This window comes from Coloeus monedula, assembly GCF_965178545.1.
Source record: "Coloeus monedula genome assembly, chromosome: 17".
Taxonomy (NCBI): domain Eukaryota; kingdom Metazoa; phylum Chordata; class Aves; order Passeriformes; family Corvidae; genus Coloeus; species Coloeus monedula.
In genome coordinates, this window is record NC_138797.1 from 16327452 (window position 1) to 16354940 (window position 27489).

The window sequence follows — 27489 nt, forward strand, 5'->3', positions numbered from 1 at the left end:
TTTGCCTCTGCTGTTTTTCCGTGGGTGGGTCTTAACTGGGCTGTTGTACTTTGAAACAAGTGAAGCAGAGACTCTTACAGACTCCTTCAGAGCAGAGATGTTGTTTGTCTCTATGTCAGGACACGTGCCCCAGCCTTCTAAACATATAAAGTAAACACATCTGACACAGCAAAACATACTTGGCTTGAGCTCTCTTAATGTGGCTTATTTAACATGTGCAATTGCCTCATTTATTTAACAGCATTCATATTAACCCTGTAGATGAAGAAGGGAGAACAGCATCTACAGTAAAATGCCCCCAAATTCACTTTAATTTTGTAGTGGTTCTGCATTTATGTGCAGGATTGCTTGCTAATGCTCATACCTTTCCATGAGCCAGTTCTCAGTTTCTGTGTTTTCTCCTTTTTTAAAAGGAATTAGCTAAGAGGACTCCCTCTAAGCATCCTGATCACCCAGCTGTCCAGAATGCACTGCAGGCGATGAAGACAGTCTGTACAAATATCAACGAGACCAAGAGACAGATGGAGAAACTGGAAGCCCTTGAACAGTTGCAGTCCCACATTGAAGGATGGGAGGTAAGGATGCAGGACCAGCAAGCTCCCTGGAGGCAGTTAACTGCACAGTTTAATGGGCTGGAGTTTAATGACTCATGCTGTGTACAGGCATTTATTTGTGTTTCTTTTGTGATGTGTAAATGCTCTTGAAGGTGTGGGCAGCATCACTCTGGGGAGTTTAAAATTTAGTTTTTATTTTGTGTGTGCAGGCTGCTGCTAAATTGTAGCAGAACAAATGGATTATGAAAGAAAGGAAGGTGTTAGAGCTACAATGGAACTGATGTTTCAAATGGGCAAATCTCACTTGAAAGGCAGATAGATTGGGATGAAATCCGGACTGGTCGAAGTAACAGAAGTTTCCATTCCTACAAGCCTTTAGTTTTTCTGGGAACTTAGAAATTTATTTCACTTAGCTTCATATGGTATGGATTTCTTGTATAAAAGATAAAGGTGAGATTAGCAAGCATTGGATTGGAAAGCAACTGGTCTATTTGTGTTTGCTCAGTGAAGTTACTCATGGATGTGTTTCTTGTGATGTGTTTTCAGTAGGTGCTTCTGTGTAGGTAGAAGCATTTACTATGGCAGGGAAAAAACTGAAAGGGAGGAAACCAGAATGTGAGAGGGAAGAGGAAGTGTCTAAAATTCAGTAGAAATAGTGGGAAGTCAGGATGGTGCAGGGGGTTGGCAGCTTATCTTATGATGACTTTAACTGAGGCCCTTGAATCAGTGGAGCTGGAAGCCTCTGAGAGGTGCACCATGGCAAGTCAGGGGTGTTAAGTGGTCTCATGAAGAGTTTGGCATTGGTGTTTAGTGAGGCTGACATTTAAAGTGTTGAGGCTGATCACTGCCAGCTGAGGATTTCTTAGCTGAGGACATTTTGTTAGAGGTCATGTAAACTTCCTCATGGCTGGACTCTTGGGTGCTCCCCTTGAGTCTCTTTTGGGTTGTTTTTTATCTTTTGTGTATGTTTTAAACCTTGCTCATTTTCTCCCTGAAGGATGTTCTTGGCATCCAGCTACAGATGTGATAACAGCCCAGATATCCAGCTTTGTAATTTCTGGATAGCAAGCTCAGCAAGCAAAGTTGTATAATATTCTACATAGCAAGACTTCTAGAAGCGGATAAAACATTTCAGGTTCAATGCAACTCATGGGTGATTTAGGCAAGAGCCATGGTTTGAAATCTGTAGTCTGAAGCATGACTATTAAAGTGTCCATGAGGCCATAAATAAAGTGATGTCCAAACTTACTGGGGTTTTTTTTAGGGTTTAGCTTATCTACAGCAATATTTTGGGGCTGAAAACCCTTTCAGATTTGTTTCTGTGCACTGTTTTTGTAACACAGACATCTAGGTCACTCAGCTCAAAATTTTGAAAAGGAAGAAGTGCTTTTCCCTCCCAGTTAGCTGTGGAACATTTCTAAACTTTTCTAGTGGCATATTGAATAGAAAATTTACTTTATATATCACAAATACAGGCTAATGTACCTGATAGCATTTTTTTCTTCTGTAAATATGAAAAAGTGTTAAACTGATTGATAGTGTCCAGTCTTCACAGTGCAAGGGTCTTAACAAATTGTGACTCTAGAGTAAAGTGATGTTTGTAAATAACTGCTTTTAGTGCTTTCAGATCTATTTCACAGGTTATTCCTAATGAGAAAGGCTCCTAACTTCTCTTTCGGAAAGCTGCAATTCTGAATTAAATAAAGTTTTAGATTAACAACACAGTCCTATAAGTCACAGAGCTGACTGTAGAAGGAAGTCTGTAATGCAAATTTATACCTATTTTTAGTTTATCTGATGACAGCCTCTCCTGCCTGAAAGAGAAAATTTCCCTTTTCTCGTAGCACAGATATGGATTCTGAAGCACTGGTGGCCTGTCTGTATGGTTATACACCATATATACTTATCAACAAGGCCTGCAGCTTCCAACTGTTTGAATCCAAGGCCTCTAAATTGTCAAAAAGAAGTGAAGATCAGCTTACTTAGGACCAAGTATTTTACGAATATGAGAGACGTAGCCTGAACATGGGGAGTGTGCAAGCAACCCAGCATGAAGGTTGTACCTTTTACAGGTGATTTGGAACAGGTTCCACCTTGACTAATGTTTCTGTTTAACTGGACCAGAGCTTTCACTGGTTTCTGTGACTTTGCATTTCCTTTCAACTGTTCCAGTGGCCCATCCCTGCTCTGATCGTCATCCTGTCAGTGCCACTCTCCAGTATTCCCAGCTTGGAGAACAGCATAACATCATTTTTCTTCTGCAGAGCCTCCTTGTTCTTCAGAGTCAGCTGTAACTTCACCAAGAGCAGTTGATTGTCTTTAGAGCAATTTCCTTAGTTCAACACTTTTTCTTCAACCTCTCCACCCACCGATCCATGTCTTCCTCTCAAATACAACTGTCCTGTCACTGTCCTGCACGGAGCAGATGCTGGCGTCACCCTGTCTGTTTCTGAGACAGATTGCAGTGAGGAGACATGTTCAACTGACCCCAGTCTGGGAAGCCACTGAAGGCCTTCAGCTTAGTCAGAAGTCTGCTCCTCAAAATGAGCTTTGCTCAGATTCATGCTTTTGGAATGCACAGAATCCTTGTAGCCGTATGCTACGGATTAGTTTCAGGCAGATCAATTTGATTCTGGTTAATCCTTCTGGGAAACAAAGATCAGTTTTGAAAAAGGGAGAGGAAAAGTAGAGGATGCATAAGGAGACTAATTTTTGTATGCAAAACCAGTTTTTGTTTTCTTAGTAAAAAACAAGTAAATACAGTGTTTCTGTTAATTATATATTAGTATTTCTATGGGGACAGCTCCTCCCCACAGTGAGTTACTTTTCTTGAACAGTTGCTACATACAAGTAGCAAGTTCTCCCAGTCTGAAATGCATAGGGGAGCAAAACCCCGACACCAGAACAGCATGAGTTGTAATGTATGTGTTGGTGCTTAGGCAGGTTGATCATTTCATAATTGGCTGTAATTTGCAATTCTACCAGCTATGATGTTTTCTATTCTTCCTTCCCCTTCCCTGCAGCTTGATCACACTTAGAAAGGTGAGAAATTCTGCATTGTCTTTGAAACCTTCAAATAAATCTTACTGTGTTTTTTACTATTGAAACAACTTTCAAATGGGTCTAAATGGGAGGTAGGTAGGCCAACAGCAAAAGAGGAAATGCATCAACAGTATTTAGATACCATCATGATGGGTCTGATGGAAAAATAAAGATTCATAGATTTTTAAGGTGAGGAGCAACTGTTGCAGTAATTTGCTTTACTTCCTGCACAGAATAGGTCAGATAATTTTACCCCGTGATTCCTGTGTCAGTAAAAGATTGATTCCAATTTCCGATGTCACTGTGCTTGTTGCCTTTCCTGTTTTGGGATCTTTTGGAAAATTAAGTACTTGATCTTGTGATGCTCTGAAGTCTTGATTCCTCTGTGGGCAAATCACGTGATGAAGACGCTTTTCTGTTGTACAGTCAGTTGCTTTCTGTTCTTGTTTGCATGTGTTCTAATAGGACTTTGGGGTCATAATTCTGAGATAAAGTGATTTCTCCTGGACATAGTAACAAGTCATTGTAAAAATAACAAGTTCTCATTACTGGACATATAGTCAGTCTTCTCATAAAATGATTAAGAAACTAAAAACGTATCAGACAGCAGATGGAATTATTGCATCTAGCTGGTTCTTGTGTCATTCTGTCCAGAATATATAGAAACTCAGATGTGGAACACACAGATTGATGTTGCATCCTTGGTAGCCTTTCAAAGCTCTGGAGTCCCCAGCACAGGACAGACATTGACCTGTTGGAGCAAGTCCACAGGAGGCCACCAAGATGATCAGAGGAATGGAGCGCCTCTGCTATGAGGAAAAGCTGAGAGAATTGGGATTCTTCAACCTAGGAAAGAGAAGACTTCAGAGTGACCATTTAATTGTGGCCCTTCCAGTGCCTGAAGGGGGAGCCTTCAAGAAAGATGGAGAGAATCTATTTACAAGGGTCTGGAATTACAGGACAAGGGGGAATGGCTTCGGACTGATAGAGGGCAGGGTTAGGTTGGGATATTGGGAAGAAATTCTTCCCTGTGAGGGCACAGGGTGCCCAGAGCAGCTGTGGCTGCCCCTGCATCCCTGGCAGTGTCCAAGGCCAGGTTGGACAGGGCTTGGAGCACCCTGGGATAGTGGAAGGTGTCCCTGCCCATGGCAGGAGGTGGCACTGGATGAGCTTAAAGATGCCTTCCAATCCAGGGTATTCTGGGCTTCTGTGAAATAGCTGCTTCCTTGTTAAGTAAAAGCAAGACATGGACAGCACACCTGTCAAGGTTCACTTTAGCAAACAATGTAATCAAAGCTTTGTTCACACCTTTAGAGAGTAACTGCATTGCAGGTAGAAAGGCTGATTTGAGTGATTTTCCCTGAACAGGTTGATGGCAGCAGACTGCACCTTTCCCAAAAAGAAAAGGAAAAAAAAAAAAAGTCTCTCATGCAATGTCTAAAATCATTCAAACAGATCTTTGTGTGGTGACTTTCTAGAGGGAGCTGAATTTCATGTCTGTGTTTTGCAGAATTTTTCTTTTATTTGTGAATATTGGGTTAATGGACCTTGGAAAATTAAGCAGTCATGTAGATAATGAATGTCCTGCAATGCAAAAGTCAGTTCTCTTTTCCAGAAGGACTCAAGGCAGGGGGTTATATCATCTCACTGCCTTCTTGTCTGCATGCCAAGTGTGGAAGAAGTTGCTGTTACTCTAAGTTGTTTTTCCTCCCAACTTAAAGACAAAAGCAAAAACTAGTAACTGATCCAGAATTGGTGCTAAATGTTTCCAAGGCCTCAGGGTGTTTTTCTGAAAATGGACCTTTATTTATTAGTTGCTCTTGTACCTTCAAACTAATTGTAGATCAAAGAATTTAAGGCTAGTGCCTAAGGTTTAGCCAGATTGTCTTGTTTGGTCAATAGAACAGTTGTGGAGCAGATTTTTGACTGTGTGTATGTTCAGAATGTGGGAACACTTGCAGTTTGCCTGTCCTGATAGTTACCTGGAAAGTCTCAACTACTTTGATCCTAAAGGGCCTGGTTTAAAGAACTGTATGATTGCTTTTCCTCAGAATAATCTGAGTAACAGTTTGGGGAGTAAATGTTTGCGAGTGCTCTCCTGTGGTTTTCAGGTTCTGGCCAAGCTTCTAGGCTGGAGTGCTTGTAGCACCCAGCTTGGGTACCTCTGGCTGTGCCGTGTGCAGGGCTCAGCCACTGCTGTCTGTGGCTCTGTGTCTCACTTGCTTGTGTTTGTTAGAACTCCAGAAAAGAGCACCTGTGTATACTCCTAACAAAAGAGTTGGAGAGGTGCATCACCAGTGAGAGGATTTTTCAGAGAGATGCTTGATAGTAACGAATGTCAGTATCAGAGCTACAGTGGTAGGGAAAAACATTATTCTCCTAGAAAGCATTCCTTAAGCCATCATTTGTGGTATTTGCAATGATAGCTCAAGGTACGAAGAGAAGACTCGTGGTCTTGAGAGACTCACAGTACAGTTACTTTGAGAGTGAAAGATCTCTTCAGGAAAAGAATCCCTGTGAGTTTATTAGGGAAGATTTATTGTAGTGTATGAAGACTGAAAAAAAAAAATTTGTAAGACAAAATATGATGTGTTTAGCCATGTTTAGAAATGGAGACTTTCATCCTTATGAGTGCATCAGTTATTTCACAGTTAAATGGCAGATAAAATAAGAGCGTTTTAGTAAAAGACCTTCATTGTGCACTCTTAAAGGAAAGTTAATCTCTCGTTTTTATGTTTCAGGGGTCAAATCTGACAGATATTTGCACACAGCTCTTGCTGCAAGGGACTTTGTTAAAAATCTCAGCAGGAAACATCCAGGAGAGAATGTTCTTTCTATTTGATAATCTCCTGGTCTATTGCAAGAGGAAATCCAGGTGAGTCCCTCTGTATTTTCAGTTTTACCATTCAGAAGATTTGTAAGTGGAGGGTGTGATCAATTGCCGATCACTCACTGTATTCTCTGTTGCTCTGTAGGGCTGAGTCACAGGTGGAACTTCCCTCTGTTCTTGACTATTTCTATTACTTAGGCAATAGGAGAGAGAAGTCATTGTGTGGTAGGATAAATATTCCAGGCAGTAACGGAGTGCACCTCTGAGAAGCGTGCAGTCCAAAGAGGAATTAAAACAGTGCAGCAAAAGCACAGGGTGCATTCTTACAGACAAAAAGCTTCCGAGGGCAGCTGTGGCTCCAGGAATTATGTGAAGGTGCCAACTTACATTGTGAAGTTATGCTAAGCAGAAGAGGGTGATGTTAAAAATGATAAAAAGCCAAGATATGGGAAAGCGTAAGACTAAGCAAACGTTGAATAGATGTGGGGCCCAGGGGAGTGAGAAAGAGATGAAGATTTGGCAGTTGCTGTCAGCATTGCAGCCCATGTGCTCTGTTTGTTGTCTTCCTTCCTTTCTTATCCTAGTAATTTTTTTTGCATCATCCCACCTAAGTAACCTTAAGTATTATTAATACCTGCTGGTTGTAATTAAAATAGCACTGGCAGAGTGGAAGGCAACTTGTTTCTGCAGCAATTATACAGTATTTCAGCTCCTGAGCTTTTCACCTTCACACCTCCAGTCTCATTCTCATGTCCTGGTCTGTTCTGAATTTACAATGCATTCTCTACACTCCCTTCTCCTCTTCTTCCCTTTCCTGTAATATAATCCCCCTGCTTCCAGTTGTACTTCCTTACTGGTGATGGCCAGATAGAACAGCCAACCCAAGTAGAAATTCTGTAAAACCAGTGCTCTCTCCAAAGAAAATTCTCATTTCTCAAAATTTGGTTGGTGTTTTTTTTGGTTTTGTTTTCTTTGGGGGGGGTTGGTTTTTGTTTCTTGTGGGGGATTTTTTGTTTAGTTAGTTTGTTTGTTCTGTATTTTTTTGTTTGTTTCTTTTGGCTTGGGGTTTTCTGTTTGTTTTTGGTTTTTTTTTTTTTTCTCTCTCTTTTTTTTTCCCCCAGGAAAACAATGGAAGTTTTGGAACCATTAAGCTGTGAAAACTAATTTCAGTAATGTTCAGACTTTTTTTGTGTGTGTATGATGCTGAATCTGTACAACCTAAATACAAATTATTAGGTGACATCTACATTCAAAATTATTAGATGAGACATAAATGTTTAAATTTTAAAAAAAATTACACCATTAAATCTAAAAGATGTATAATGTTATCTACCTGAAGCATTCTGACTCTGAAATGACACAAGGGAGAGGAAGCACTTCACGTGGACACTTTACCAGATTCAAAGTCCAAAATTCTGTATGAAACAGAGTTCAGAAATTTGCGTGTTTTCTTACAGAAACTATTCCTTTAAAAAACCCCAGTTAATTTGATACTAATCTTTTAGTTCTTCAGAGCTCTTAGAAACTGTTTTTCTAGCCTGTTTGTAGTTGAGGTTAGCCTAACTCCAGTGGTGTCCGGGCAGTTTTCGTGGAACACTAAGGTTTAGAAAACAAAATGTTCTAGTGCCCTTTAAGCAGAACTTTTTGTACAGGAGACATTACCAAGCTCCTCTGTAGTTTGGCTTGATTTTGGAGGAGGCCGCTGTAACACTTGGATTTCTCAAGGGATTGGTATTGTTTACCTTTTCTGACAATAAAACTTGAATTGATGGGATGTTAAAAAGCATTTTTGAAGCTTATTAAAAATAAGCTTTAAAAAGCATAATTAAAAAGCATAATATTTCATTAAGTCTGCTGGGAGTTTCCTAATGTAGAAGATATATTTTGGTCACTGAGCTACTTTAATTTTGGATATTTCTGCTGTCCCGCTGCTATTTATAATTAGTCCAGAATGGAAATCAATGTCTTTTCCTTTGTGTTGGTGTGTCCATTTGGCCAGCTGCTCTCACACAACTGACATGTTAGTTGCACACACCTTAAGAAAAACCCAAACCCCATTAAGAAACTGTCTATGTCTGTTCCTAATTTGAAATTAAATTACTTAGTTCTCATCTCATTGTGCTATGCTAACTTGTAGAAATCAGTGGAGTGTTCCTTGATTCAAAAATGCAGTCAGAATTCAGGGCTCAGCCTTTGATAAGTAGTCAACAGTGCAGCATTCCAATCTGGACATCATATTTTGTCACAATAACATAAATTAAGGGTAGGATTGTTGAAACCAGTGTAAGGTGTGTTTAGAATCAGATCTGTGATTTTAGCTCTGTAATAGCTCCTTTTGCAGAAGCTTTGGGAAGTCTGGCAAACTGATGACAGATTTTTAGGGCTGAGTACTGGTTTTTGGTTTTAGCAGGATCATAAGCTGCTATTTAAATTGAATCCTGATGTCAGGAACAGTATGTTTCATGTAGGGAAATAGGCTGAATGTTTAAAGGGTTTCCCTAGGGCTGCCAGGACAGCTTTTCTTTTGACTTGAGGAGTTGTCTTCAGGAAAGGATCCAATAGCTCCAAGACCTCAGCCCCTGACAATCCGACTGGACGTAAATAGGTGGTCATCACCAAATGTGTATTTGTCACTAAAGGTAGTTACAAAAGAAAAAAGGTTCAGAAAATATTGGTGATTCTCATCTCACCTCAGTTTATCATAGATATTTCACTCTGACAAGAAATTTTTTCCCCAGATGATTTTTACTGCAATATTTTTTTAATCTTATGATTAAAGCTGCCACAGCAGAACCTTCACTGACTGGAATTTGAACACCTGCCACCTCTTAATGACCATTTGACCAGTTGTGTTTTGGCTTGCATAGCAGGGTTGTTCTTGGATATTAGAGTACAACAGGTGTCACTTGGATAGTTTTAAACCTATTTTAGGCATAAAAATCAGAACATAGCTAGTAATGAAAAGTGCTTTCCTGAATCTTTTGTAAAAAACTTCAACAGAGACACTATCAAGCTTATGGATAAGGATGTAAACTTGGATGCAAAATTGCCACAGCAGAATTTTCCCATACAACAACGTGTAACACACATGGCAGGACATGTGACACTGGCTTCTTTATGTGGTACATTTAATATTTGAAGCTTGGTGCATACCACAAATTGATCAAAGCTTTAGGCAAACAAAGGAGTCAAATGTAATGTTGTCAGGTGATACTGCAGTTGTCATCCCAAGGCTGCTTGCTGTTCATGGACATGTATTTCAGTCAGTCATCAAGAATATAAATCTTGAAGCTGCCTGCATCTTTACATAATCTGGCAAAACAAGCTCATTACTGCTGTATTGACACTGGTACACACCTATCTTGGAAATCTGAATGAGTATTCCAATTATTTAACATTAGAGATGTGGTCAAATATCACCAGCTACTATATTGGAATCCTCCTTTAATAGTCATATCTCAGATTGATTTGTTCATATATATGTTAGACCGTTTGCTTATGTGTTGCTAACAGTCTTCATCCTAATTGCAGAGTTACTGGGAAAAAAACATCTAAAAGGACAAAGTCAATCAATGGGTCCCTTTATATCTTCAGGGGCCGAATAAATACAGAAGTCATGGAAGTAGAGAATGTGGAAGATGGAACAGGTAAGTGACTAAATATTGTCTTTTAACTACACAGCAAGTTCAGATCTTGTGTTGGAAGGTGGTGCAAAAGTACTTGTTCTTTCACTATCTCCTTTAGTGAAATCTGAAGCAATCTATGGAATTTATAGCACCTTCATTATTGGCCCAACTTACGTGGTTGAAAGACTGGAAATGCTTTCAGGCACTAGTCCTTCCTTCTGGAATGACCTTATGAAGAGTATGTGTACCCAGAAGCTTGCCTATTTTTTCTCCTAATCCAAGTTAATTTAATAAAAGATACTTCTGTCTTCTTTCCATCCCTTTTTTTTTTTACATCTTAAGCCATTACAGCTAAAATAACAGAATTTCTGGATCTTCTTCTCATTTAGAATGCTACTAAATACTAGTCTTAGTATCCAAATTAGTAGCATGGAATGTGGCCATGAGCAAAGTACGGGAATGGCAGTTCTGTTATGATTCTTGTATCCTGACACAGAAGACTGGGTGGGTTTCTGATTTAATCCATAAAGGCCACACCAGCCCCTGCCCCTATTGTAATAAGTCAGGAATTGGTATTATGTCCTTTAAACAGTCGACACATGGAGTTCCCATGTCGTGTGGGCAGAAATCCTTACAGTGCAGGAAGATAGCATGTCCCCAGAAAATTCAGAACAACTAACCTGAACAAGCATCATAGACTTTTTCACTGATGTCCTTGTATTTAAAAGACTTTAGTTCTTCTTCTGAGGTGAAATCAGCAAGTGTCACTCTTAGGACTGAAGCATTTAGTCAGTTTGAATGGTCTATTGATACTTGTACTTCCAGAGTGGTAAGTACAGCGGGTTCCATGGGCAGTTGGTGAGGAACACCTCAGAAATCAAGGTCTTCAAAGAAGATGATTTTACTGAAAGTGTTCCACACTGGTTTGGTTAAAGGCGCAGGCTTTCTGCTTACTGTGTGCTTTGTGCTTTGGTCTTTTGCAGCAGATTACCACAGCAACGGCTACACGGTGACAAATGGCTGGAAGATTCACAACACAGCCAAAAACAAGTGGTTTGTCTGTATGGCCAAGACTGCTGAAGATAAACAGAAGTGGCTGGATGCTATAATCAAGGAAAGGGAGCAGAGAGAGAGTAAGTGGATGATGTATTTTGTACTGCACCGAATGAACAAATGTATATGCACGTACACATATTTGAGAGAAAGAGAAAAGGTTGCACTTTTTCCTCCATTAAACTGTCCTTATTAACAAAGAAAAGGGATTGAAAACAAATACTTTTCAATGTGTACCTTGGGATTTTTTTGACTTTTGTCAGTAAATTTGTCCAATATGTTTATTTACCAGAGCCAGTTTCTTTGATGCATTGAATTACTGTGAAAATATTACATTTAATCCATTAAAATTTTGGTTCTTTTATTCGTAAAGAAGATAAAATTGTATTGTATTTATCAGTAAAAGAAAAGAAGAAGCTCCAGGCTTGCAGCCGTTTTCCAGGTGCAATGGGACAAACTTCTTCTCACAAACTTGGCCATCGTGGTCTTGAAATAAACAGTACAGTTCCTGGAGAAGAACTCAGAAATCCTATTCCTGGAGGTGTTCAAGGCCAGGGCTGGATGGAGCTCTGAGCAGCTAGGTCTAGTGGAATGTTTCTCGGTCCCTGGGCAGGGGTTGGAATGATATGATTAAGATCCCTTCCAACCCAAACCATTCTGTGATTCCATGATTCTGTGAAATACTACACTTACACTTGGAACGGTGACAAGTGTATGCAGATGCCTATTACTTTTATCTCTTCTTGTGGAATGAAACACAAACTAAGCTTATCTTGAAACAGTGATCATACAACAGAAGCAAGCTCACAAAGCCATGAATGAGGGTGTGTGATAAAAGTTCTGGTTTCCTTTAAAAGTTGGAACTCTCTTTCACAAGTGAACCTGCTTCCCTGTTTCCCCCATGGGAACAATAATAGCTCATTGCCAGAGAAAATTATGCTTTTTAAAAAAACATTCTGTGCTTGACCTTTAGAAATGGTTCCCCTCTCTGCATATGCAACTCCATTAACGATGTAATTCTTCATTTTATGCTGAATACTTTTCATCTAATTGCTAAATTCAATGCATGTTTCAGGGTTGTTACTATAGAGTATAAAACATTTTTAACATACTTTGATGCATATAAATTCCAATACACCTTTAGATAATAGCAAGGATACTCCCTTCAAAGTGTACACTGGGCATGGTGTAATTTGAAAGAACTACCTGAAGACAGCAGGGAGAATCAGTTTTGTTTTATCCTCATTGGTCTACTGAAAGAATCCTGATCTTCCACCGGAGGTATTTTTTTAAAAAAAGACACTGCTTGGCTGTTAATTTTACCTTCAGATTGCTAAATCCTCCCTCTAAAAGATCCAGTGCATCCATCTCTATTTCATTAGTGAATTTGTGCTTTGGGAGGTCACTCGTGTCCTGTGGGATTTCCCATGCATCAAGTAAAATGTGTAAGTGCAGAGATGGTTCAATAAGAAGTAAAAAGAGACCCTATGTAAACATTGACCTTTCTGGAGAACATGGGGAGGTGACAGAAATAAATCCTAGGAAGGGAAAAGAACTGTTCATTAATAGAATGTTTCCCAAGGTTTTCCATTCAGCGTTGGCTTGTAAGAGTGGTTTTTCTGATGCTTTTTGTCATATAGTTTTATGACATTGCAGCTGATGACAGGCACTTGGGATAAGCATAGTTATTCTGGCAGAGATTCCAGGCCGTATTGGAAAATATTCTTTGGATCAGAGTACTTGCAAAGCCATATAGATACCAGTGGGTGAGATTCCCAGTTCCATAGGGTGAGCTGAGTAGAATGTTCATTCCAGTCTGCCATTTCCTCTGAAGCCTGGCAAGCTCAGTGATGTGAGAGCAGCAGGGCACACGTGTAGGATTTATTACCCAGGCTGGGTTCAGTCCTGAGCTCTCGCTGTGAATTGGCCTCAGCTGCATGTGCAGCATTTGCACTGAATTGGACCCCAGTGCTGGGGAAGAAGAGGATGGAGGAATAATGACAGTGAGGCAGGGGTTTGCAGAACCAAAACCTTTAGCCAGATATTAGACCCATGGAGGAAATACTGTATTTGAAAGACAAAAATGTTGTGCAAGTCAGATTTCTGGAATGTGCATTTCAAGCTTCTAAAACAAATGCATTGTTTTCCAAAAGCTAGGAAATAGCTGTGAGGAGTCAGAAGGTTATTGATTCACGCAGTATCTTACCATAAAGCATTTACATCCAGTTAGGATGAACTTCTCTTGCCAAAAAATGCATAGTTCTCTGTTTCTCTAGCCTTACACCGATCACTTAAATTCTGCCTAATGTCGATCTCTGCTAAAATTAGGCACGGAAGTACAGGGCCACTTCAGGCTGCCTGTTCTCAGCTTAGTCTTGGAGTTGTCTAAAATCGGTATCTCTTTTGGACTCCAGAGTTGCCCAGATTTGCAAGTTCTAGAGTAATATATCCAGAAAACTATGTGTTCAGGCTAGAAGAGGTAAAACATCTACAGTAGCAGAACAGCTTTTGCCAGGTGCTGTCTCCCTAAAGCAATTTGCAAATCTAAAGACAAGAAGGCCAGAAAATGCCAGTTATAAGGATAGTTATAACATAGACACCTGCTGTTTTCAGAGATCATCCTCCTGCCTGTAGCAATTTTCAAGTTAGCATGAACTGTGTACTTGGGAACTTGTACAAAGTGATCTTGAAATGTTCTTTATATTCAATTATCTCTCATTCTTTAAGTCATGCAGTACTTCTTTCATTTACTGGATAATATGATTGTCAAACACTATTTTTAGCTTAAGGGTATTAGTAAATAGGCTAATTAATAAAGAATGAGAAAATAATGTGCCTGCCCAATTTTGATTTATTCACAAATGTGAAATTGATTTCAGCAGTTTTGTATTTTTGGCTTCAAGTAATAGAACATTCAAAAAGTGTCTTGCTCTTCCAAGCGTTTAAATGCCTTTAACAAGTTTTATACTTGAAGTTATTTCAGGTTCACAAGTGAAATTGCCACAGGAAATCAGTTTCAGAAGGTTGAAAATCACAGAATCATAGAATGGTTTGGACTGGAACTGACCTTAAAGGCCATTTAAAGCTGTGGGCAGGGACACCTCCCATTAGACCAGGTTGCTCCAAGCCCCATCCAGCCTGGCCTTGGACACTTCCAGGGATCCAGGGGCAGCCACAGCTTCTCTGGGCACCCTGTGCCAGGGCCTCCCCACCCTCACAGGGAAGAATTCCCTCCCAATATCCCTGTGGCAGTGGGAAACCATTCCCTGTGTCCTGTCCCTCTAGCCCTTGTCCCCAGTCCCTCTCCAGCTCTTCTGGAGCCCCTTCAGGCCCTGGAAGGGGCTCTGAGCTCTCCCTGGAGCTTTTCCTCTCCAGGTGAGCACCCCCAGCTCTCCCAGCCTGGCTCCAGAGCAGAGGGGCTCCAGCCCTGGGAGCAGCTCCATGGCCTCCTCTGGACTCTCTCCAGCAGCTCCACATCTTGCTGATGTTGGGGGCCTCAGACTGAACATAGCACTCTGGATGGGGTCCCACAAGAGCACAGCAGAGGGGCAGAATTCCCCCCTCCCCTGCTGCCCACGCTGGGGGTTCAGCCAGCCCACGGGGGGTTTCTGTGTGGCAGCGCATGTGGCTGGGTCATGTCCAGCTTTTCTTCACCTGCACCTCCAAGTCTCTCTCCAGGGCTGCTACCAGTCCATTCTCCCAGCCTGTATTTGTGCTTGGGATTGCCTTGGCCCATGTTCATCTTTCTTTTGGACTTCCTTCATGTTCTGTAAACCATTCTGCTTTGTGTGATATATAATCATAAGTTTAAAACGGCTTTTTAAAATAGAGAAGAAAAGCTGCATCTCGGTGGTGCTAAACTTACCAATGACAGTTTTGTACTCGGATAAAAAAACTACCTAATTTCCCTCTTAAATGGAAAATAAGTCAGTTTTTGTGTTTCTACCGTTTTCGCTGTTTGGCCTCAGCTTTTGACTTTGAGCAAACATTTTATTTGGTGTTAAAGATCTGAAGGAATTTCTGGTTTATATTCCAGGTTTGAAATTGGGAATGGAGAGGGATGCGTATGTCATGATTGCAGAGAAAGGAGAGAAGCTGTACCAAATGATGATGAGCAAGAAAGTGAACCTTATCAAAGATAGGAGAAGAAAATTAAGTACTGTTCCCAAGTGCTTTCTTGGCAAGTAAGTGACATTTGGATAGAAAAGGTCTCTCACGCCAATTAGCGGACTCCAGAATTTCTGACGATAGCATTGTGACACAGATGTGCTTTGATGCAGCTTAATTAAAAAGACCATAAGCCCCATTACAGTAGTGATTTATTAAAAATAATAATTGATTTTTTTTTTCATACCATACACAGGCTGATTAGTGTGACAGCTCACTCTGTTTTACAGTAAGTCATAACAGCTGCTTCAGATCAGCAAAAGGAGTAAGAAAACTACCTTAACTCCTGCAAGCTCGGGGCTGTTGGTGGCCTAACCTGTACTCTCTTTTGTATACAAGCAAATGCTTTCCAGTGATACTTAAATCCAGCAGAACTGTCCAAGCCTCAGGATTGTATTTAGAAGTTTCCTGTTTGTCAGTGTAACAGGCACGAATGATATTTTGCGTGTCATGTGGCCTGATATATTTGTTAGAAGTATAGGACTTTATTGGCTGGAAAAAACCTCTGATTCAGGCTAGGTATTACAAAATAATTAAAAAGTAATTCTGAAGGATGACGTGTGAAGCAGCAGAAGAAACTCCGTGGGCGTCTCGGGTCGGTGATTGGCAATGGCAGCAGTGGGGTTGTCCTGTGTGGCACACAGGCACACTCAGTAGCTGACCTAAGAAGACTTTTCTGCCTCAGCTGTTTATGATTGAAATGATCAGCTGTGGGAAGAAAAAGAGTTCTGAGGCAGATATGCATTCATTTCCCTTCCCTCTCCAGTCTCTGTCACAGTAGTTTGCAGGCAGCATTGCCATTGCACAGGGGTGGAAATGTCTTTGCCTGACAGAAGGCAGGCTGGTAGCATAGGTTAGTGATACTTCAGGTAGAAAAAAAATTTCTTGATATTGGAGAAGTACTTGCTTTTTTCTTCTTCACACACATCCCCCACCCCTGCAGTTGATCTTGTTGGATTAAAACTGAAACCTTCCAGATCTGATAATGGCATTTCCTATTTTTCCATGCAGCAAACACAAGGTCAGAAACTTAGGTTCTTCCAGTGCTGTTATGTATGAGTCTGTTGTGGGTTCCCTGATATTATGCTTAGTTTCAATTCTTATCCAGGATTTCCTGCTACTTCTATTTTCTTACAGTCTGTCCTGCTTAATGCCCTCAGTTTGCTTGACAGCCACCTGACACTCCAGTAGTGAGGACTTGACCTAACTTCACTAATGGCTAACTGAGCCCAGACTAGACACCTACAGGTATCCTGCTCTCTGACAAAAGGGTTGTTTCTCCTAATGTTTTGGCCATTCCCACAGCAAATAGCTCTGCTGATATCTTTTCTGCATTCACTTGTTGGTATAGTCCTGGGAAACTCAGTTGAGTGCAACTCAGTCAGTACATTCCAGTCATGACTGGCAGATTTTATATCAGTCCCAGGGCTTTCCCTGAACACTGCATATTGCCTGTGACCTGTTTATCTTTGCAGATACTCCTGCCTAAGGGAGTCACTGATAACTGTGCTGAGATGTATTTAGTGGTTTTCTGTTACACGCGGCTGAGAGCAACACCAAGGCCACAAAAATAATTTTTCTCTTGGCCTTTGAATATCAGATAGCATCTCATAATTCAAAAGATAAAATGTGGTTTTTTGGGGAAAATAGCATGATCTAATTTTCAGAGATATCACATGCATTTATATATAAGGCTGTTTATTGAACTTAACTTCAGCAGCTGACTGGCTGGAGTGCAAATCTATTTTCCTGATCACTTTGTGGCATTTAGGCAAGTAAGTGGTGATACAGTTGTAAGGACGTGTGTTGGAGTCACTATGTGTAAATGATACACTGCTCTTTTCAGCACTGCAAAACCTTGAGTGTGTAGTAGAGAGGATCTGGTAACCTCAGGAGATTTCAACCATATCTGATCAGATTGTACATTCCTGGATGGGTTGGATTTTCCTGTGTATTTCTTGTGTAGAAATGCAGTTGTTCCAGGTCCCTTAATTTCCGAGGTATAGCTGGGAGATGGTGTCCTGACCTGGATGTCAGATGAGAACTGAGCATAGCAGCATTGGGAAGTGAGGATACTCTCAGTTACCCTGGAGGACTGCTTCCAACGAGATGAGGAAACAAATCAAGCCTTGCCATCCACTCTTTAAGTTCACAACTTTTTAGAAACAGTCCAGCATATTTCTTAAGAGCCTCTTGGAATATTTTTGGATCATGTGCTTTTCGGGGCTTATAAAGCCTTCAGATCAAAAGATTACTGATTTTGCTTCTGAATCAAATGTCATAGAAATCTTAAACCAACTCTTAAGAAAACCATCCCATGATGGGGAAGCTTCAGGGCTGTGAGGGTAGCATTCAGTTATTTCCTTTTTCAGCTCACTGTATCAACCTTACATTTACAATCCACATAAACTCCAGAGACAGTTCCAAATAAAAGAAGCAGGAAAGGTAACAGGGTAGCTTCCACTGAAGTTTTGGCAACCACTTAAGCACTGTGAAGTGCCATAGACTCATTGCTCTTGATGGAGAACTCCAGAGCAACAGGGCATCTTCCTGGGGTACTTCTTGTGGGTGCAGTCACTGGCAGCAGGTCCATGATGGGGCCCTGCATAGTGTGCCTGCCTTGTGCCCTCAGTAGTGAGGGTGGAGGATCATTCTTACTTCGCCTCCCTCTGCAGTTTATATTCTGTTTCAGCTTTTAAATACTTTCAGAAACAGTTCAGAATCACTGGGAAATTGAGAATGAACTTTCTTTAGGAGATAGCCTGACTCATCACTACTCTGGCTTTAGCAGCTTCATGAAACTCTGCTTGTTTCCATGCGATTCTCCTGGCATAGTTGAATAGATTCTGCTGATTTTTCTACACTATGACAGCTACAGAGTACCCCCTCAGCAAACCAAAGTTTTCAGCCCTGAAGTTGTTTTGTTATTCTAAAGGCAAAATGCCTTTAATTCCTACAAATAATTCCTACATCTTAGATCAGTCAGTGCTGATAAATACGAAGAGACTAAAAATACTTCAGTTAGAGCCCACAAGTGGAGACATGGATACTGGCTTTGTTAAGCAGCAACCTTCTGCACATTGGCAAGCACCCAAGTGTTTTATTGAACACACATTTCCCATAAGTTGCTCTACTTCCATATATTTCTTTTGTTCTTCTCCATGACTGTAACACATTTCTAGTATAATTGCTAATTAACCTGGCAAACAGCTCAGTCCCCTGGGGCTCTGACTGAGCTGGATTCATCAGGCTTGCTATGGCCGCTTTCTGTACTTACTGTTTCTAATGAGTAGCATGCTATGTATCTATCCATTTTTTGGCTTTTATTCTGCTCATATGTTCAGCTCTGTCCCTCCACAGAGAGGTTTTATTTTGTGCTGCGTGAGCAGACAGACTTAGCATCTTTTGTGTATAAATTAGAAGCATGATGTATGTATCTGCCAGGCACCACATCCAGAAAATGACCTTAAATTAACCTGTTGGTGGGACGTGTGCTGTCTGTTACTGTTCTGTGCTTGAATTCAGTAGGTTGAGTCTTCTGTCCTAAATCCTACTGTGTTTCCATTAAAGCCAATCCAATTACACCATGGGGCTAAGGACAGAAATCAGTGAAGAAAGATGAGCATGTGTAATTAAGTCAAATCACAAACACAACTTGGGTAGGTAACTTGGGAAGAGGTAGCTGGGAAGGAAGGATACCCTGTTGTTGAACTTGATTTAAGGTCATCAGTTAACCTTGCTTGCTAATCTTTTCCCCTATGGACATCTGGATTGTTCCATAAGATAAGGATTTGCACCATCCTTATAGATGCAGCCAGGTCATCTTTCCTTTTGTGTGCACATTGTCTATGAGCTAAGGGGAATGATGGGAAGAGCCTGGATCTTCTGCAGAGCATTTCCTCCTGGAATGTAGGAAATCAAGCCACTGGGTAGAGGTACCATTGCTTACAACAGTTTTCACACTTGCTTCCAGAGAGTCTCCTGTGGCTGGCTCATGACTCGTAGAGGCAAGTGCCTGCTGCCACTCAGAGCTAATTGTGTGTGGTCTGCTCTCCTTTGCAGCGAGTTTGTATCCTGGCTCACTGAGATTGGAGAGATAAGCAGACCAGAGGAAGGGGTCAACCTGGGACAGGCACTATTGGAAAATGGAATCATTCATCATGGTGAGTGTGCCATGCCATAAAAAGATACCAGATTTCTGCAGTGCCCTGGAAATGAGAGTGGAAAACTTACTGCAGCTGTTCACATGATGTTCAAATATTTTCTGCTGCCATACCCATCAAATCCTCAAAATGTTTAGTGATTTTTGGGATCAATGAGTGGGCAGTTTTATGCCATGAAAACAGGACTTGTTTGGTATCCAGAAAGTGTTTATGTCTGCAGTTGCTTGATTTCTTTGCAATGTCTTAGCTGGGGACTATATCAGGTGTATATTATTTTGTACTATGTGTATTTGAAAATGTGTTGCAGTCCATAAATACAGCTTTGCACATGAGCCATCAGCAATCCAGAGAAGAGAGGAGCAGTGCTCTTTTAGACTGGGGCACAGGTGATGGGTCATTCAAATGGCTCTGCTTGTCGAAAAGGAAAGAGATTATGGAGGGTTTGTTGTGTTCTCAGCTCATTTGGCAAGAATGTCTCTCTTCAAAATAGTGAGGGACCATCTTTCTTCATCTCACCCAGCTGATGACCTTGAAGTGTTGTGATGAAGGCTGTTCTAGAAGTGTAGGACAGCGCATACAAAAGTGCTGCATGACTGAAGTGTACTTGTTTGAAACTTTTCTGTGCTACCTGCATTTCTACTAAAAGGTCTTTTTCCAGATTACATTGTTTAAATTCAGATTTCTCCTGCTGTTTCCTACTGTTTCCATATTGCGTTATGCAGACAGAGCAACACAGTCCTACTCTAAACAGCAAATATCCCAATTTCAGCATTCAGGTGAGTTTAGCTGTAAAATGCACATCAAAGGAATACTGTAGATGTGTCTTAAGTCACCACTGGTCTACATTTTCATACAGTCTCTTTGAAATCAGTTGAAATAAGGGAGCCATTTAATTAGGCTAGTCCTGCTTTAATCTCTTGGTTACTCAGCACCACAAACTTGTCTTTCAGGTGACAGTAACACTGTAAAGAAATGATGTATGTTAGCTTCTTTTAATTAGTACATGGAGAAATCTATTATAAGCAGTCCCATAGTCCTTCATGCACATAAACTTCCATCCCCACATGCCAAGATGTACTTTCAGGCACATTTAGACTTTGAAGAGTTTCGAACATGAGCTCAAAAGCACTAAACACTTTCGAGTACTTGGTTTTGGAGAACTGAAGTACTCTGGCTCCAGTGTGGAGGGATCCCTCTTTAAATGAGGAATGCTCTTCAGCACTCACTCACTGGCCTACATTCTGAATGTGCACACATGTGCACTGCTGGTACAGAAAGCTCTCCTGACACTTGTTATTTCATAGTGATGGTTTAGTTTGCCATAAGTTCATACTTTGACACTTCCATCAGTATTCTTTTTTCTCTTAACGCAAATTTACACTTCAAAAGTTGTGCTGTTACATCTGCTGCTCTCCTTATTTGAATGCCCTTTGTAAGATGCATCTAGTTTGGTTTTAGTGTGACCTTAGAGTTCCTGATGTTCATGTCTTCAGTGAAAGTTACTGTTAAACACTGGAAGGTATTTGTAATGCTGCATTTACTTGGGAAATACCTCTTGAGATTTTGATAAGGCATGAAAATATCATATTATGTGTCTCATAATGTAGCAAGAATGTATAAGCACCATAACAAGGCCCTTAACCCCATTCTACATTAGGCAGTTATCTTTTATGTTTCGTTTTCACTTGGCATAACGTCATTGATCTGTCAGCCTGCCTGAGAAGCAGAGCCATAGAAGATTGCTAAATGCTGAGCACTGTGTTTTATGCCGCAATTTCCTCCTTGTTTTCTTTAGTTCTGGGTATTTTATCTGGGACTGCTGATGGGGTAGTTCTGGTACCTGTCACCAGGCACAGAAATGATCAGAACCTGATCTGTGTGCCAGCCACAGAAGACACTTTCTGCTAACTCGATTCTCAATTGGATTTAGAAATACAGAATCAATTTGATTTAGAAATTCATAAATCCAGAGCCTGCAGACACTTGAAGTCAATAACTTGCACAGCTTAGAGATTCAACTGTAGACAAAAGGGGACACATTGAATCCTGCAAATTTTTTTTGATCCTGTGAAACTAAAGGAAAATATAATCAAAAAGCAGGACTCTTAATTATAGACCAGGATGTCCTATGTAATGAGGGACGCTCTTAAGAATTTCTGGTCTCTGCCCTCTGAACAATTATCCCACCCACTGGGCAGACTAAATCTCAGACTGTGTCCTGGTACTTTGGAGTCTGCTAATCCTGGGGATTGTCTTCAGTCATCCAGAGGAGCCAGTTTTCTCAGGTTAATCAGACTTAGGTTAAGATGCATCTTAAATAGTGTAAATCCATATTTTCTCTCAGTTCATCAAATGCTGCATCCAAATTATTCAGGAGTACTCCAGCACTGAGATCCAGTCATGGTTTTGGGATGTTGCAAAGGCAGGGAAGATTGCAGTGACTAAGCTACCCTACCTTACCTGTTCTTCTCCAGATTTCCACCTTCTTCCCTGTATTGTTGGAACTGGCTTCCATTAAATTAAGGTGGGAACAATGGCATTTCTCTACTGTAAAATCTGAAAGATACTCTATTGCTTAGTTTTAATTTCCTCAGTTCTTGGCACTTTTATACTTAAGATTGCCACTTATTTACTACTCAGTGAAACAAATAACTTCTACTAGTTACTAAATTGCCATCTTCAGGATGAGGTCCCACTGCCACCTTCTGTGGAAATAGTTTGCCTTGTTTGCTTTAGAATAGAGACAGGATAAGCCTACGTGTAATTGGATATAGACTTCAACCATCTTCCAGTGTGGTGCATTAGATAAATCTGAAACTGGGTATGCTTTTTAACTCTTTTCTGATTTTGGCCAATGCTTCTTTTGAAATGGCTCCTGATCACGCTGAAACATCTTTTGTGTCCTTGCCTTTAAAGCCCATCAGTATATATATTACTCAGTAAGATTTTAACTGCCCCACTGTGGAATGGCTTTTCTGGATGAAAAAAAGTAGTCTAATTTTTAGAAGGAACTTATTGGTAACTCTAAGAACCATGATAGAAGAATACCTCTGACAGCTGTAGTTCCTGCCACCAGCATGCTTCTGCTTTTGGAGTTGCAGAGTTTTGGGCAACTACAAAAATGGCTGTTAAGTGCCGTGATAACTATTGTGGGAATTTGTTGTTCAAAACTCATTGAGAAAGGTCAGATGTTCCCAATTCCCTTCACTAGGACTGTTTCCAAAGCTTTACATAAACTGAATCTGATGTAAAATTTTAAAAATTCAATTTTTACCAACTGGCTTATAAAGAATATGGTGGGGGCAAAAGACTAATTTTAATTATCATGCTGATGTTTTAGTTTCAGATAAGCACCAGTTTAAGAATGAACAGGTGATGTACAGATTTCGCTATGATGATGGAACATACAAGCCAAGAAGTGAATTGGAAGACATTGTGTCCAAGGTTTGTATTATCATTCTTAGTTGGAACTTTGTGATTTGCATCAAGAAGTTTGCTCTCCCTCTGAATGTCATTGACCTGTTGTATAGGAAATTGCCAGTGCTGTTGATCTGTGTTGTATTAAGCTGTCCATCCTAATGCCATAGGAGATATTCACTTTAGGGAGAGGAAGCAGAATTTAGCAATGAATAACAGTACAGTTGTGACTCCACCCAAGACTGCTGATTGCAATCCTAATAGCGTAACAAAAGGTCTTAAAACAGTAGGTGATAACGTGTCTGCTGCAAATCTGGGCATGATGGTTCAGGGGGATATAAGAAATCAGTATTTAACTGTTCCTAATAATTGTCTGTCAAATGAGTTCTGTTGATCCCATATTTGTCCACATACCTTTTAATAAATTTGATTTTTTTCTTATGGACGTTGGTTAATGGGTTAATCATGAGGAAGGATTAATGGAGAAAGTGTTGGAATGGAGGTGACTAGAGATAAAAACAGATTTTTGGCTGTTGGAAGCCAGGAAAGAAGAAAGAATGTTTGACAGAGAGGATAAGGGAACTGTTTTGAATGTCAATATTAATCAATAGGTATTTCCAGCTGAGTAGAGACATCAGTGTCCAGGTTTTGCTAGCATTAGCTAGTCGGTGTTTCTTTGAAAAGGAAAAAGCTGCTAACACTGTGCATCTTGCCTTCTTCAGGGGGTGAGGCTGTACTGCCGACTGCACTGCCTGTATACTCCAGTGGTAAAGTAAGTTCCCCTTCATGGTCCCCTTCTATTTATTATCTGGCTTTGTTAAAAGGATGACATTACTATTGAAATCTTTCTTGTTTCCTATTACAAACAGTAATTTTCTGAATTTTCTGAATTTTCTTGGCTCTTTTACTGCCCTTGCATCTTCACAGCTTAGCTCTGTAGTAGCACTGCTGCTGCTGCAGGATGTTGGAACTGGGGATTCAGGCAGAGTGAGCAGCTGGGTAGGGTTAGTGACTGATTCAAGGCAGATCGTGTGGTGTGATTGTAGCTGCTGTATTATTTGTGTTACAGAAAATGTCAACAGATGCTGAAGTGATGTAAACAGATTCCAATGTGGTGCTAGGATTCTGTCATTCAGAGCACACTAAACAAAAGCCAGTCTGAAGCAGAATAAAAGCTGAAGCTGTAATTTGAAGAAACCCTGAAAGTTTTGTGTGGAATCTTACAAACTTGGTTCTGCATAAATAACTGCTGAAGAATTGAGATAGTCTGCAAGTGCTAGGTAACTCTCTTCCCAGATCCCAGGAGATGATTTTCAGGTTTTGTTACCTTACTGACATCAGATGAACATTTCTGGCCCCTAATGGAAACCACCCTGACCCGTGTAGGTGTTCTGTTCAGGTATTTATGGTGGAAAATCAGACATTTTCACTTAGGAGAACTTAATTTTTTAAAAAATAGAAAACTGATGAGGAAGGAAAAATCTCTACTGAAGATGGCTGGACTCTCAAATTCAACAAAACTGAGCTCTTGTCCATGAGTTGTAAAATAGAATTTTCACTGAGAGATGCCACTGTTGTGCTAAAAGGAGCTGCAATGATAGTTAGAGTTCATCAGTCATGAATTTGCATAATGAGAGCTCTGGGGTGTTTTCCCAGAATAACTGTTCTACAGTGGCACAGATTTCACCTAGCCCAAAAGGTACAGAGAGAGCAGGAAAGCACAGTGCTGCCAGTGGTAGACAAAATGGTTCTGTAGATGCATGTGTGTATTTGCACATACACATTTCACCCCTGAAGATAGCAATTCACATGCAGAGTAGAAATGATGGTAAGTGGAGTTCAAAAAATGTCCCTGACCTCAGGGTACCCACAAACTGAAGTGGATCTACTCTAATGCTTTAGGGAATCAACACGGACAAAATAACTCCCACAGGCCCATCTTGTGGTGTTGTAGTGTTTTGTCAATGTGCTATTTTTATAATAGCTTCCCAGCTGGAGAATCTTCTCATATCAGGATTAACCTGTGCTAGTGACGTCATGAATCCAAACTGTGTATAATCAATGAAAAGTATCAGACTCTCAGAAGTTTCAGGATCCTTCTGAATTGACTTAATTATCAGTATGTTTAGGCTCTTCTTCCTGCTATTCTCTTTCTTACTCGTTCTTAATTTTATAGCCACATTAGAAAAGTTAATCTCTCAGGCTGTCATTGTTTTATGTCTTCTAGCCATGACTTTTTGCCTCTGACAAGCCTAACGTTAGCCCAAGGGAGCTAGCTTTTCCCTAGTTAGTTGTGCAAAGCCCATTGCTTTGTGGATCACTGCTTTATCTGACATCTTAGGACTGCTGATCCCTTCACTCATGCTGGCTTTTCTGGTGCCACCTTGCTTCTAGAAAATTGGTAAAGCTGGTTGGAGTAGCAAGTACATGTGCCACAGGGATCTGGAGGAATCAGAAGTTCAAAATTATTTTGCTGACAACCTTGAGATACAATTTTACTTATTTTTTTTCCCTGGAAACCTTGGCATTTCCATGTAGTCTTTATATTTTTCATCAAGTAAAATCTGACACCCTTATACTTTGAGGGCAAGATGATATATGCCACTGGAAACAAATCATACTACTTTGGGGGTTGAAGTATAAAAAGTAAAACATTTTGAAAATTCTGAATATGTCTCTGATGTACTTCTGGGAAGCTGTGAGGTGGGAGAACTTGTTTCCACTTCTGTGTGTAATGGACAATATGTCAGCGCATCACTGGGCTGGGCCCTGTGAAGAATATTCTATTCCTCTAGTTTCTGTGAGGCAGCAAGGTTCTGCCAAAATTTCAGTGGTTCCCACCTCTATATTTGACTATTCACATGAGGTTCATGGTTCTGGATAATGTTCTATGATTCATGTTCTGCTCCTGTTCAGGGTAGATTGAAATGGGGAGAAAAGAGAGTGAACTAATATTGATCCTGACCAGCACTGACCTGCAAGCAGGGGAAGACTGGGTCTTGGACCAAAATTGATGGCAGCTTATTCAAAACTGTCAACATCTGTAGGGAAGTTTTGGGAGTTGCTTCTCATCTGGAACCCCCTACTCATTAGCGCTCAATATTTTAATGTTTTCCTTTATTGTGCTGACATTTCAAAGGCACATTTTCCCAAGATAAGAGTGTGAGAGGGAAAAACTGCCCAGAAAACTCCTACAGCTTTGTGCTGGGTTTAGCACATTACTGGAAGACAAGTTGAAAACTGTGTGTAAGCACTATGAGGAAAGCTTTTGTTCTGAGGACACATATTTCTGGAAATGCTGTCATGTTTTTGGGGGTTTTTTCCAAGCTCTGAAAGTCCCACTTCTCTTTCTAATTTCTCACACCCTGCATTCTGCAAACACACAGACATTTCTGCTGCATTTATTTACAACAGCCAGTCACAACATCTCTGTATCTGTAGATGATTAGTAAGAGGAACAGGGTTGGGTAGGATGGGTTTTAGATGGTGTTTGGCTATTAGATTTTTAGGGAAAAGGCAGTATCAGATAGTGTGGTGCTAATGAAAGAGGCTGATTTGACAGAACTGAAGAATAAAGTCTTGTCTTGACCTGCCTCATGGCTACATCCGGACTGTAAAACAATCCCAGTGGCTGTGCTTCCTTCCACAGTAATGCCAGTGGAGCTCAAGCTTCAAATACAAGGACCACCCCCAAGGGTGAGAGAGGAATTAATTCTTCATAGCCTGTTCAGCATTTGGCCTCTCTACTGAGACTCTCAATGAGAGGGAGCCAATTAATGCAAATTAATTGTGGTAAAGGTTTTTGTGATGTGGAACTAGGAGCTGGATCAAGACCATGAAACTTATTTCACATGGGCCAGTAAACAGTTTTAAAATGGCTTTTATGCTCTTCCGAGCTGGATTAAATCCAGTGACCTTGGAGGTGAAAGGTGTTAGAGCCCAATGTCCTGAGCCCCACAATCCTCTTACATTTGTATCAAAATTCTTTAGAAATATTTCACGAAAGGCTAAACCCATCAATTATCTCCATGGCTTTGAGAAGAGAAATGGAAGAAAACTGCAAAAAGCATCAAGTTACAAGAGGGTTCCTTTTCCTTCTTTCAGGAACAACGCTGCTGTCTGCTGGGTGTGAGCTGGGTGTCAGCTGGTGCCAGTTGTGTTACAAGAACTAAACACAACTCTTCCTATTTACAATAACTGAAATTACCTAATTCCATAAAAGGATACTGTGTACTCTATTTGTGTCAGCTACTATGTGATATTTTACTAAAGGAAATAAAATCTGAACAAGTGCGGAGAATCAGGAAAATCTCGCTTGACAAAACTGACTAAAAGCTGCCTAATTCCATGAGCCTCACAAAAAGGAGGCACAGAGGGAATGTGTAGAGTCCCTATCTATGAATACATTAATAGGTAAACACTATAGGAGAATTATTGAAGCTTATAGATGGTACTGAGCCAAAAGATGTAAGCTGGACATGAATGGATTTTGGATGGAAACTAGATGATTTCCAGCCAGAAGAGTGTTATTTTTAGTGGAACTGCTGGTGGCAGTATTCTAACCTGAGTTACAGCAGCAGCTCAGGAAATCTGTGAAAAGAATCTTCTGGTGCCTCTGGCAAGAATGTGAGCTCTCT

General features: G+C 40.5%; 1 protein-coding gene across 2 annotated transcripts in view; it reads left to right on the forward strand.

The window, feature by feature from the left end:
* Positions 1-27489, forward strand: part of PREX1 (phosphatidylinositol-3,4,5-trisphosphate dependent Rac exchange factor 1) — a 145062-nt gene that overhangs the window by 79449 nt on the left and 38124 nt on the right. For both annotated transcript variants that reach the window (XM_082293003.1, XM_082293004.1), the window contains exons 6-13: positions 414-575; positions 6338-6471; positions 9958-10073; positions 11036-11185; positions 15142-15289; positions 19335-19435; positions 22776-22879; positions 23575-23624. In XM_082293003.1, the coding sequence (XP_082149129.1) occupies positions 414-575; positions 6338-6471; positions 9958-10073; positions 11036-11185; positions 15142-15289; positions 19335-19435; positions 22776-22879; positions 23575-23624 (965 nt within the window). The remainder of the gene's footprint in view (positions 1-413; positions 576-6337; positions 6472-9957; positions 10074-11035; positions 11186-15141; positions 15290-19334; positions 19436-22775; positions 22880-23574; positions 23625-27489) is intronic.